The following is a 13,609-nucleotide window of genomic DNA, read 5'->3' as shown; positions in this document are numbered from 1 at the left end:
TTTAATTGTATGTACCTATAAAGTATGATCAGTAATTATAATATAAATACTGTTAAAAATATATGTCGTTATAATTTATAAACCATGAATTTTAGTTTTTTCTATTTCGAAAAATCCTGAATTTACAAACCAGCGTGGTCACCCCACAGAAAGAGACAAAAAACATAAATGACGTCATTCAAGCAGTGTATTATATTTATGCTTCTTGATTTAAGTAGTTTTAAAATGTTGTCATATTTAATATTTTACGCATAAAATAACTTAAAATATTTACATGTATGACGTTGTTAGCCATTATTATTTACATTATAATTAAAGATACATAGGTGAAGTACATAATGTATTTATGAATAAATTATGCTATTGTATCTTTGTATGATATAACTCTATATATTTTTGAACGTAAGGCGGAAATTACCTCATATATTTTGTCTATGGTCTTTTTTATTTCCGCCCGGCATCGACGAGAGACGCATCGTCATTGTGCTGTGATTAAAAAAGAGTTGATCTTGAAGAGTCGAAGAAAAATAACGAAATGGCTTCACCACGAGTCTTCATGGATGTGACCGCTGATGGTCAACCGCTGGGAAGGATTGTCATCGAAGTAAGTTGTAAAAACGTTAATTATGATCAAATTGCCTACTTGGGAGTTGTCAATCCGGCCGGCGTGATTGCAAGACCACGCTATTTGTATGAACGTATGGACAAAATTTGAAGTTATCTTTTACCCCTGTTACTCTGATACGATTATAAATGTATAGTTTTAGTTACTTTCTTAAAAAACTATTTGCTGCTCGCCTGAAAAAATTACTTTTTATGGATCTAATGATGTGTAGCTATTATAATTGTACATATCTATCAAGTAGTCATAATTAACTCATAGTATGACCGTGATTGTTTTCTGAAGGTCAATTCCTTTAATGCTTTTATAGGGTTTTATCTAATGGAATTTGCCGTGATAGTATTATGCATAGGCGTAATTTAATATTTAACTATACCCATACATGGCGCGTTGCGAGGCGCCTTTTTCATTGAAATGTTTGGAAAAACAAAACTTAGGTAGGTACATCCGAATATCGGTCCTTTAATATTTAACTTAATATTATATAGGATATTATTATTTTATTTTCAAACCAAACCAAATTCTTATTGGCATAATAATATATAATATAATCAGTAGGTACTACAATGATTAAAACTCGTGTGAACATGTGTATCATATTCTTTAATTAAATAAATAACCTTACAGTTGAAAGCGGATGTCACTCCCAAGACATGCGAAAACTTCAGAGCACTATGCACCGGCGAGAAAGGCTTCGGCTACAAGGGCTCCACCTTCCACCGCGTGATCCCCAACTTCATGCTCCAGGGAGGTGACTTCACAAACCACAACGGCACTGGTGGAAAGTCCATCTACGGCGAGAAGTTCACCGACGAGAACTTCGTCCTGAAGCACACTGGCCCTGGAGTGCTCTCCATGGCTAATGCTGGCCCCAACACCAATGGCTCTCAATTCTTTATCACCACCGTTAAGACCTCCTGGCTGGACGGCAGGCACGTTGTCTTCGGTAATGTTGTTGAAGGAATGGATGTTGTGAAGCAAGTGGAAGGCTTTGGCTCTCAGTCCGGCAAGCCCTCAAAGAAAGTTGTGATCGCTGACTGTGGCCAGCTGTCTTAAGTTATATTATGTATTTATAAACGCAATATTTTAAGTTTAACACGAGTCCTCCTTTATACCTTCCCCAGTAATAATAAAACTACTATCTGTAAAGTTACTGTGGTTCATTCCAATGATGTTATAAATTTATAACTATGCTCTAGGTCGCAAATTACGAATTGCATTTATTTCTGTGCATTGTTTATTCATAATAAATTAATTAACTTATCAGATTTGTTTTTTTTTTATCCAAAGTGAATAAATAGATTAAACTTTTTGTAAGTCTACAACTTACATATTATTATTTATGAAGGTCATGGAATATTTTGGCACATTAATAAATAGGTTCCTAATTTATTAAGGAAAACCGATTGTTGCATGTTTTTTTTTATTTTATTGTGTAGAATGTAGAGGAAATTGGTATGTATTTACACATTTTTTATAGAAAAATGGTGAGACTTTACATAATTTATTTTAGATGATGTCCGTAACAATATAAGTTTTTAGTGATGTGATAATATAGGTACTGAAAACGGAAATTCAACTATAAAATATATATAAAAAAAACCTTGTATGTGTGAAGTAGGTAAGTAAATTATCTTCAAGGTCAATTTGAAACAATGGCGCGATGAATAAGACGGAAATAAAATATGAACTAGGCTAAGTAGTACCTATGTATTATTAACAGCTGTTTTGTTGATCGAATACAAGATAATATTAATTTTATTTATAAGTATATTACCAACTTTATAAATTATAAATACAGGAAGGGGAGTCCTAAGTGATACAAACATACCTATCTACTTACTTGCTCTAGCTTCCATAGTTCATCAGGGGTTAGGGTAAAGACTGAGCATTATTTTATTCTAGCGGATGGCCCCGACTGCGCCCGTGTTTGCGTTTTCTCCATAAAAACCATCCTCTTCCAGGAATATTAAAAAAAAAGAATCAACGAAATCGGTTCAGCCGTTCTCAAGTTTTGCGCTATAATAAAACATCCCGACGGCATAGAGATAATATAATGTACTACGTAGTACATTATTATCTCTATGCCCGATGGTTAATTTTTCATAACAAAATAGGCTAGATCTGTGAAAATAGGTATGTTAAATGAAAATTTTGAGGCATAATACAATGTAGGCTGAAATAATTTATTCAGTAGAACATAAACAATCAGATAACACCTACATGATATTTAGCACCCATCAATTATTTTTATATCTACATGGTGCAGTAGGTAAATCGTATGTGTGTTATGTACCTATGTAATATTTATTTTTAACAGTGTATCAGTGCATTGAAAAGGTTTCTGTTAAGTCATACATAGTAGGTAGAGGTACTAATTGTTTGCTTTTCGTTGTTCAGAAACATTAATCGAGGAGACCTTGACTGAAAAAAAAAATCAATTTAACGTGGAAAATTTTGATGTGTCACAATATTTAGTTCAGGGTTCCGTGTATATTTTGTATTTCTTGTTTAGTGTGTTTTTAATTTTTTATTTGTGAAAGGCGCTGACAAAGTAGGTACCTAACTTACAAAAGAAAAGTAGAAATATTCTAGGTACACTGAATTGTGCATATTCATAAAATATAACCATTAGCTAGCTATAGTAGGTTCTAAGAGAACAATATATACCCCTTCTGTATATCTGCGTCTGAATCTCAATCTAGAGAAATGGCTTGTATTTCAAGAAGATACGAACAATAAAATTCCGACGATTCAAATTTAAAATTTTCCTACGGAATCCTAAGCGGCTCGAAGGCAAGTAACTAGTAAGGGTAAGGTCGTATAGCGGACACAAGTAAAGATTTATTGTTACATCGGCCTACAAATACCTATTCAATTATCCTGTGAAGGTAGTTTTTTTAAGAACCTCTGATTTATTGTCTTTAAACCTTTTTATACAGTATGAGCAGTTTATAGAGGTATTGTGACTATTTTACACTTTGAAGATCTTTATTGTGATAAAGAAGTAATTTTATTTTAAAGGAAGACTTACTAGTCACTAAGAGTCAATAGGTATCTATTAGATTGATCATAAACGAATAAATATTAACAACAAATAAAATAAAACTAAATAAACCTATAAGGTGGCCATATAAATGGCAATACTGATCCGGTATGAATTCAGGCTTTGGCTTTTCGATTTCGATTTTCATGAAATTCAGTATGACTACATACAGTATGACTACTACATATCTACACTGCGTACCTACCTTCCAGAATATACAGAATGTCCTGAATATAGGTAGGTACCTAGAAAATATACTGGTTTTATCTTCATAGTGTTAAACTTTCTTTGAGGAACGCTAATCTGTATGCAACCCAGTAGTTGCCTACATATATTATGTACTAGCTTCCGCCCGCGACTCCGTCCGCGCGGAAAAATTAAGATTTTTTTTCTACGTATTTTTCCGGGATAAAAAAGTATCCTATTTTATGCCCAGGATAATAAGGTATAATTATACCAAGTTTCATCGAAATCGAACCGTTAGTTTTCACGTGATGCCTGAACATGCAGACAGACAGACAAAATTTTTTTTAATCACATAGGTATTTGGGCTTGGTATCGATCCAGTAACACCCCCTGCTATTTATTTTTTCAATATTTTCAATGTACAGAATTGAACCTTCTACAGATTTATTATATGTACATAAAGAACAGATTTTATGCAAAGCGAGTTTCAGTTAGTAGGTAGTGCAGTCATATAGTATTCATTGATTTATTGTGTTTGATGAACCTTGGCTGAAATTGGTTTCGAGAACTCCATGAATTTTCTATTCCTTGTAGGTACACATGGCGTGTGTTCACGTGTACCTATCGGAATATAATAGTAAATACAATATAGATAGTGTTATCTTTGTTGTTGAATGCTAAATGATAATAACCACGTCCGTTTACAGTTACTTATCTTACAGTGATGACCGCAGCCTTGTGCTGACGTAAATTGGGTTCTTACCTATTAGATTTAAGATTATCTTGTACTTCGATGTTGACTGGGCATCTATTTGTCTCGTTGGCAAGAAACAAGCCCTTCAATTGTCATTATAATTATTATCTACCTACTTATTTACATAATATGCTAGCATTCATATCAAAGCCCAGTTAGGTAAATATTCTGTAATACGAAAGATTGTGAGAATATTTTTATGGAATAAACTGCAAAGTCTTCTGTTCAAACAATACCTTACTATAATTTATAAATCAAATTACTATCTAGTATTTTTACCTTTTAGTCGAACAATAGGTACTTAGTTATAAGTACGTTTTGCCTGAATTTTCACATACATTTTTCTATCACAATAAAACACAATTTAATTCGTATAATTATATTTAGCTAACCAAAATGATATCTTTGCTTAAAGTCATTAGTGCGAGAAAGATTAAAAGTGCATTAAGAACGAGTCTAATTCCTCCAGATCCATAATTACAAAAGGAGGTTGTGCAGCAAGATGTGCAGGCGTATAATTTTGTTCTTTCTCCAATCACAATACAACCAGGCTCGCAATGTTTGGTACAATTTCGCTCTAGAGCCCACATTTTGAGTGCAGTTGTCGAATTTTCCGTAGAAGTCGTGTATGAGAAACGTTTGACCTGAAAAATATTCTTATTTTGTTAACTGAAATTAGATATAAATTAAAACGACTTTAAAATAATCTTAAGCTAATCTGAAATAATCTTAGGTATTTGAACTTCTCTTTCTACCTTCTTAAGCTTAAATGTCTCAGAATTTCAGATTTTCATATATTTTATAGGTGTTTCTAGTTAATCAGAATGCGCAGATTTGATACATTGCCTGTATCTTTAACGCAGGATTACAATAACAATAATTGTTAAATGTGACTTTTTCAGTTCAATATGATTTTATATTAATCTCTATATATCTCATCTCAAATTTAACAGAACGTGACTTACTTTCTATATAACTATTAAATTTGCTGACTCACCATGCACACTCGTCTATCATTATTGCATTTGTGCATCAACGCAGAGTTATTGTGTCGGAGATCAGCACATTTGTCATCTGGCACGTCGGCATGGCATTTGTAGCACCACAACTCATTGTTGGGGCGTGCTGCTGCTGATGTTACATGCACGCTGTCTCGGAGAAGGTCGCACTGCCCTGGAAACGAGAATTCTTTATTGTATTTTCTTGTTTGATTCTTTATTGTATTTTTTTATTCTGGGGTTTTATGATGCTAGTGGCCAGTGGAGCTACTTATCTAATGGTTTTCTCATTGAGAATGATTGATAGCATTTTATTTATTTCTGATTATTAAGAATAGGTACCTAATGAAAAAATTAAAAAATACTAAAGTAGCCTATTGTTGTTTGTTTGGTTATAATTAATGACAGTGTACATAATTGTCTAATTTAGGTAAGTACATGTTTTCTTGCCTTCGTTGAATGAAAAAGACGAATAATTCGTTATTATTCTACAAATTATAATGACTTTCAGTTAACATAACTATAATAGAATGGCTAAGTAAACAAAATACGATCTGAAAAATTTTGACAGTTCGCCATCCCATGTTTTGTCTATGGCACTTTCGTATTTCGGATTTCACGCTTATAATGCCCACGAAAATGTATACACACGGTTTTATCTACACACAAAAGCGTCGTAAGAGTAAATAAGCGGCAAATTATTACACCATAAGATTTGTTTTGACATACCTGGTGTGAAAATTGACAGCGATACGAGCAGGAGACAGCGCATGGCTGATGGCGTCTGAGATATTTCCCGCGCATGTCGCAGCATCCGTATTGATTAGGGTCGACCTGTTGCTCCCGGCTGGTCCCGCCTTCCCGGGCTCACCCCACCCCTCAGCAAGAAAAACAATCTGAACTTTTACGAAATCTTAAGAAAATTAAAACTTTTGCCCTTGTCTGTACGCGTCGTTCTTTGGAAGCTTATTGAAAGCTTCCAAACTCAATATACTTGAGTATCGTTCTTTTCTGAAGATGAATGTTTTGATATTATTCTTTTATATTGTTTATTTAAATCACAGTTTTCTAACAATACAAAGTTTAGTATGGTAGATTTGAAAGAAACTTACACCAATGTACAAAAGGGGTATGATTTTGGAGTTGAGCACTCAATATTCATCTATTTACATTTTACTGTATCATGCAGTTTACAGTGCCTGATAAACATAAAACATGACTTATATAAAATAAATTACCATATGCAACTATTCCCGTATAATCTAAGTACATATTTAATCCTTAAACGATAATAAACGGCTAAGGTTTTACGGCTAACAGAATAATGTCGTGTCTCATAAATTGTGATGAATTTATTCTAAAGTGGTCTTAATTTTCGTTCGCTGCACGTTATTATAATCCTCAATTAAGGCTTTTAATAAATATTACACAGTCGCCAGAGAATGTTTTGTAATTATTTTGTATTTTCGTTAGAGGTTTAGATGACAAGTGATAACTGCGTTAAAAACAACCGACTTCAAACTTGCACTTGCAAAATTTACAAATACCTACAGACAAAAATGCTTATAAAATAAAAACTACTGGGCCTATCCGAATAAAATTTTTATGGGACCAATTCGACACCATCCCGCATCGAACAAAAAAAGAATCTAAAATAAAAATAAAGAAATTGGTAATTTATGAAAATATCAAAAATTTCAGTTTAGGACTTAGGAGTAGAGAAGGTAATAAGGATGTAAAATTATTTTCAAGAGATTTGGAAATATGTATTATGTTTGTTGACAATGTTTTTACATAATAATGAAAATATCGAATGAAATTACACCAATTATTTGATTTATCTGACTTATCTCTCTCTACCTTTATCTAATCTGGAAATTAATAAATACCTAATTAAAATATTATAAACTGTGATTATAAACCTTAAGTTCGAAATAACTATAATCTACAACCATAAATAAAAAGGAGACTAAGTAGGATGTATGCCAAAAACGTTGCCATCATTTTCGAAGGAAACAATGCGGCTAAAAGATCTCTGATGGCTGCCTAATTGGCAATAAAGGAACTTTAGGGGCAAATTTCATTAGAAACCATTGTCAGGGAGCGCGGTCGCGTCGAATTCTGCCGCAAATATCACTCTTTACTACCTGAAGGGGAATAATTTTAAGCAATTTATGATTTACGAGGGTAACTGATCAGTTAACGATAAATTTGTAATGTGTTTGTTTTCTTATATTAAGTATGTGATTCTGTAAATATTATACTAATGATGAGTGGTATTTGTTAGGTACAAAACATTGGCTCCATGATACGTTTTTTTTATAAACTAGCTGCTTGGGTTGTACCGATAACTTAGCAAATGATATCCTATTCTATCTAGTTTTAAAGAAGCATACCTACATAAAGACAGACATACAGACAGACAGCGGGAAGCGACTTTGTAGTGATATTGCTTTAACCTGGAACATTTCACTCTATCAAGTTTATGAAACTAGTACAGTAAATCCGGAAAAAAAAGACCAACCGTATCTTTCAGACTGGGTGCAATTTCCTTTTTTCGACGGTTCTATGCTGTATTTACCGACATACGAGTATTTTTTATATTTGGTATAGTTAATTGCTTTTTTATTTATCCAAAACTTTTAACTGACTACAAAATATTACTCTATCATAGTTATAAATATGAGGTCCTATTATGTCATCAATTGTGAGAGAGATAAATATTTTTTTTTATTTTTTTATTTATTTTATAAATCCACATGCATAATTCATGATAAATCTGTTTTGTAAACAGTAGCCAAATAAGATATTTATTTCTTAATTCTTAGTAGATACCGGCCATAAGTACGTTGGTTAATCAAGTAGAAACAGCTATTATTGTGATGCGATTAGGCACATGTTATATTATAATTGTTAGTTTTTTTTATAACAGTCTAAAAGCAATGTCAAGGAACATATTGTACAAAGTGTAATAGAAATAACAACAGGAGTATAATACTGATAATAAATTGTAAGTTAAAGTATAGAACATTTAGATATTTACTTAAGTAAAGACATTATCGGTGTAAACTGCTTCGCTGAGCACACCGTGTTTATGCTAATCTGACGCTCACAAAGCCCGGTTTTGTGCCAAACTTTATCTTTAGTTCGAACAAATTCTCTTAGCAATATCCTAACCACGCCTATATTTTATGAGATTGTTTTACCTGTTTAATTTCCTTAATTGTGTTTTCTCAACGTTCCCGAATTTCCGTAGACAGCAAAAACAAAAAGAGACTAAACAAATTAGTTTGATTAAAAATGTGTATACTATATTCATTACGAAAACAAGCAAATAAATCTTTAGGCTACCATATTTATCGGGAATTTATAAGGCAAGAAGGTCCAAAAAAAATACTACCTACTAACTAAGTACCATTCGTTTTGAAATTAAAGCATTTTCAATGATTGTTTTTTTATTATGATTTGAACAAATTAAATTTGGAAGCAGAGGTATACAAACAAGGATTTAACAAATATTGTTTTGTAACATTTACATTTTTATACTACAATACTCTAATGCCATGTCTCTTGTATTCCTTAACCAAACTACGTTTATGAATTCTATAATTTCATTGTAGCCTAAAAAGTATTATCTGAAAAAATTGCTTTCTATTTAAGTAGTTACTTTAATAAATTTTAAACAAAAATATCGCAAAACTTTAATTATAGGTAGGTAAGTACTAATTAGACTCACTGTTAAAATTGTTGGATAAATTATTATTAATGAATTCAAATTACGCGTACTTGTTACATTTATTACCAAAGTATATCTAAAGTTTACATTGTCTATACCTAAGTACCTACCTACTAGGTAATATCGGAACAATCTGGAACCTAATAATTGTACAAGTAACATAAGGCTTGGTTTAGGTCTAATGTTCTAGATTAGTTTTAGGTTATTTATATTTGAAAATAGTTGTGCCTAATGACAATTTTTTTAAGCATGGAAAAAATTCGATCACTAATCGAGATTCGAACCCGCATCTTTTGCCGTGGCAATTATCATAAAGCATTCGATTGCTATAAAAGTAAAAAATTAAATTTAATACATGTGCTTTCTGCCATAATATTTTTTACTTACAAAATACTATAAACATCAGTTAGAATCACACGCGATCGATTACAGTGGTTAAATATTGACATTGTTACCTCGCTTCATAGGTAGGTATACATATTGTGTAGCTACAAATTACAATTAATTCAGAGCTATTTGTCGTATGTGTTTAATTGTTGTAGATATTACTAAGCGTTCTGTAGGTACCTGCGACATATCCTTAATATTAAAAAAAAAAAGTTTGGAAAATCCAAAAGTGCACGCCTCATAATCTCATCCTTTACAATAAAATTGATTATTTATAAAGGTGTATATAATATAAGTATGTAGATACACTTGTTCTCATGTGCCAATGCTCTTGTACTGTCTCAAAACAGTTGGAAAAGTAAAGAAAGCGGTACCGTAATAATTGAGCTATTTTTCTTGTGGCCCCACCTAGATGTGAAACTGCGCAGGTTTAAGGTTTAACTGACTACCAACTTATTTTTTTAAACCTTGGCTTATAGTATAAAGAATCGAGTTTATAATGGTGAATTTTGAGTACACTATAAATATAAAAAAAAAAAATATAAAAAAAGTCGATATTTTTTTTTGTTTATTTAATAACAATTAAACCACATCGAATCAGACCCTGAAAAATGAAAGGGTTCTATTCCTGAGCATACTCAAGCGTAAGAGAAAAAAAAAGACTCGATTAGTAAAGTATTTCGGTCGCTATCGTGTTTACAAGAAAATCCTCCGCACATACAGACACACGGACGTCCAAGACAGAACTTTTTTAAACTGTTTTTTAACTAGTTTAAATAACAAAAATGACATCAAAAATATCATGAATGTTAAAAATAGTGTTTTTTCTTAATAAGTGTGTGTATGTATTATTTTACAAGTGCAATGTATGACAGTATGATACATAAAGACATTTATAAGTTTGAAAAATCAGATGTTTTGCGCGAAGTGACAGTAGTAACCACCTCAACGCTTCGCTTATGAGGCGTGCAATAGAAAGCTGAAAAGTAAAACATAGCTAATTAAAAAAAAATGTGTGCGTGTACTAGTGTACACACGTAAGAAGTGAAACCTCTTTATGACCTAATTTTTCAAAAAATAATTTACTATAAGCAACTTTACAGAAATACGTCGAATCACGCGTGGTAGGGATTAGAAAAAGATGGCGCGTAACGGAAAAATGTCACGCGTAACGTTTGTAAAAATTTTTTTACAACCCCGATAAAGAAGTTTCACTTACGATAAAATACTGTGTTACGATTTTTATATGAGGTATTTTAGTCGCGACATTGTTCACTGAATGTAGTTTATGCCTTTTCAATCTTATTTTTTCCTAAGCTTTTGACATCAATTTGTTCATGTTAACTTGCTGTAGTGCTGAAACTTTGAAATAAAGCTCTTGTGAAGAAGAGACATTTTTTTTCCCCAAAATACCAAATAAGAGAAAATAAAATGGAATTGATGGAATTGTGGGCATTGTTAAACATTTACATGACTTAACAGTTAACACATCGGTTTTTATATAATGTATACGTATTTATACTTGCGTACTTTATTTTGTAATCTAAGCTTGCGGTATTGATTTTGCAAGCATATCATCATCACTATAAAGTAGAGCCATTTTAATAGGCAACATTTGACAGTTCAACAAAATTCAACAACGTAACCTAGTAACGACGACATAGAAATAGAATAACATGATATTTCGTTTTGTTAGAACTGCACATTTGCTTAACTTTTTTCAATTACGATTACATATTTATAATTATAATGACCGATACAAGTTATTTTAAGATTTCATTTTACTGATAAACCATCCTAAACATAATAAACAATTTCTGAATTGAAGAACTGACGTCGCTACAATTTTGTGTCAATAAACCTTTTTTCTTTTTAAATACTAGAGACGTTACTCTAAAAATCGAAATCTGATATCTAGAATCGAATGCATTGATTACTTGTCAATAAAAATCATCATAAGTTAATAAATTCGATTGACAAATGTTTCAAATCCGTATCGATTAATACACTTTAATCGATGTTTTTAAGCAGGTTACCTCTCTTCGAAGATAAAATTATTGATAGACGTCAAATGTTGCCTATTAAATTGGCTCGACTATACATACTTAGTATAAAACATATTGTAGTCACTTTCTCTGTCCCTATGTTCCTTTGTATGCTCAAATCTGTCATAAACTATGCAACGGATTTTGATGCGGTTTTTTTAATAGATATTGAGTGATTCAAGAGGAAGGTTTTAGTAATAATAATATAATTTATTAGGTTTAGGTAAGTCAAACCGGGCGATGCCGCGGGCGGTAAGCTATAGTTTGATAATACAGCAATCTATAAGGATGTAAAATCGAATTCCGTAAAATATATTTACCAGATTTAAATGAGAATCCTTACAAATACTTGGTTTAGATGAGGTCTCTATACATTATAGGGTTCATGTTATTTTGAACGTCAATATTGGTACTTTGCGTGATTTGGCTGTGACAAAGGGTCTATCCATTAAGCGTATAAGATTAAGTGCACTGACCAGTTTAAGATGAGCTCTATATATTCAGAGGTTTCTCTACATTGCAGGTTTCAATATATTATGTACTTCCATATTAAGACTGTATGTTAAGAGCTTAACATTTATATAATTGGAGACTTGCAAAACCGATAACAGTGAACGTGTTATAATTCCATTGCCAGTAATAAATATGATGGGGTTCATTAATTACCTAAAAATATAGGATGTGTGAGACGAAAAACAAGAAACGAAAGAAACATAAGAGAACATAAATTATATCACAAAGAGACGGAACGAATATCTTGCGTGGAATATAACTACAAATAGATTTTTCTCTTGAAACAAGTCCGTAGTCCGTACTAATGAGATCCTGTCAGCCGTTATTGGCGACAACTTTATGAAAAGTGGAGAATCTACAAAACAACTTTTATTAGACGCCATTGTGAGCGTTCTTGTAATGAAGTCGTGTAAGTTTTTGTGTTGATGTAATTTTTAACTTTTAAAGAGTTTTTACCCGAGACGACGATTACCTATTAGAGTTTATAAACGTGCACGGAAGCTATATTCAAAAAGTTCGAAACATTTGTGATTCAATTTCTGTAAAGATAATTACTAATTGAACTTTGTAGGGACCTATACAATACCGACTCTATTATGTTTGACATTATGTAACGGTTCTACTATATTAACCACTATACCATACTACCATAGTAGTTATATTATACTATCTACTACTATAGTATATTACCTGTGAATATACTTATCATAATATGTTGTATTAGTATCATAAAATTATCATTAAAAATTTTTAATTTACAATCAATAGTAATCTACACAGTAAATAACTACACCGTATAGAACCATAATATAAATACATAGTAGAACGCACTGTACAATACAGAAAACAAAAGAACATTTTCTCATCCAAATGTATATTCAACGAATTAATTAACCAACATTTGGGATAGAGATTAATAGCGGCATTAGTTTACTTATAGCTACGTGTGGTCAGATTACTTCGTGTCGTAATCCTAGAAGCTTGAGCCGAATGTAATGGGCCCTCTTCACAATGGGCAGCGGTGGGCGAATCGAGGTAATCAGGATAGTATAGAAAGCCTAAATAGATTCGGCTGTCATTGTAGATGTTTATTCATAGGTAATCGATGTAATGGCGGCAAACATCAACGATCCTTTGTTGGGCCAACGCTGCCCATTATGAAGAGGGCCCATAATGTACTTATTAATTGGTTCATCTTAGTTGAGTAGAGATGTAATCGAATTAGCTAGCCCGTGGGCTACGACATACGCCGTCCTGAATTTGCGTGATTATCACGTAACTAATAAATAATTTATAATATTAAACCGATTTTTTGTGAAATA

General features: G+C 32.0%; 2 protein-coding genes across 2 annotated transcripts; one reads left to right on the top strand and one right to left on the bottom strand.

Moving 5' to 3' along the window:
- The first annotated feature begins 434 nt into the window (after positions 1-434).
- Positions 435-1,888, top strand: LOC123693092 (peptidyl-prolyl cis-trans isomerase). The gene is made up of 2 exons (XM_045638048.1): positions 435-604; positions 1,250-1,888. Exons 1-2 carry the CDS (start codon positions 536-538, stop codon positions 1,676-1,678), a joined length of 498 nt encoding a protein of 165 aa, XP_045494004.1. The 5' UTR covers positions 435-535; the 3' UTR covers positions 1,679-1,888.
- Positions 1,889-4,971: 3,083 nt separating this feature from the next.
- On the bottom strand, positions 4,972-7,017 carry LOC123693167. Its single transcript, XM_045638139.1, has 3 exons — positions 6,336-7,017; positions 5,606-5,781; positions 4,972-5,252 (listed from the first exon to the last, which is right to left on the bottom strand). Exons 1-3 carry the CDS (start codon positions 6,418-6,420, stop codon positions 4,992-4,994), a joined length of 522 nt encoding a protein of 173 aa, XP_045494095.1. The 5' UTR covers positions 6,421-7,017; the 3' UTR covers positions 4,972-4,991.
- Positions 7,018-13,609: the final 6,592 nt, after the last annotated feature.

The sequence above is a fragment of the Colias croceus genome, chromosome 7 (genome assembly GCF_905220415.1).
Source record: "Colias croceus chromosome 7, ilColCroc2.1".
Taxonomy (NCBI): Eukaryota; Metazoa; Arthropoda; class Insecta; order Lepidoptera; family Pieridae; genus Colias; species Colias croceus.
The sequence above is the reverse complement of the archived record's forward strand: the minus strand, read 5'-3'. Positions and strand labels throughout refer to the sequence as shown.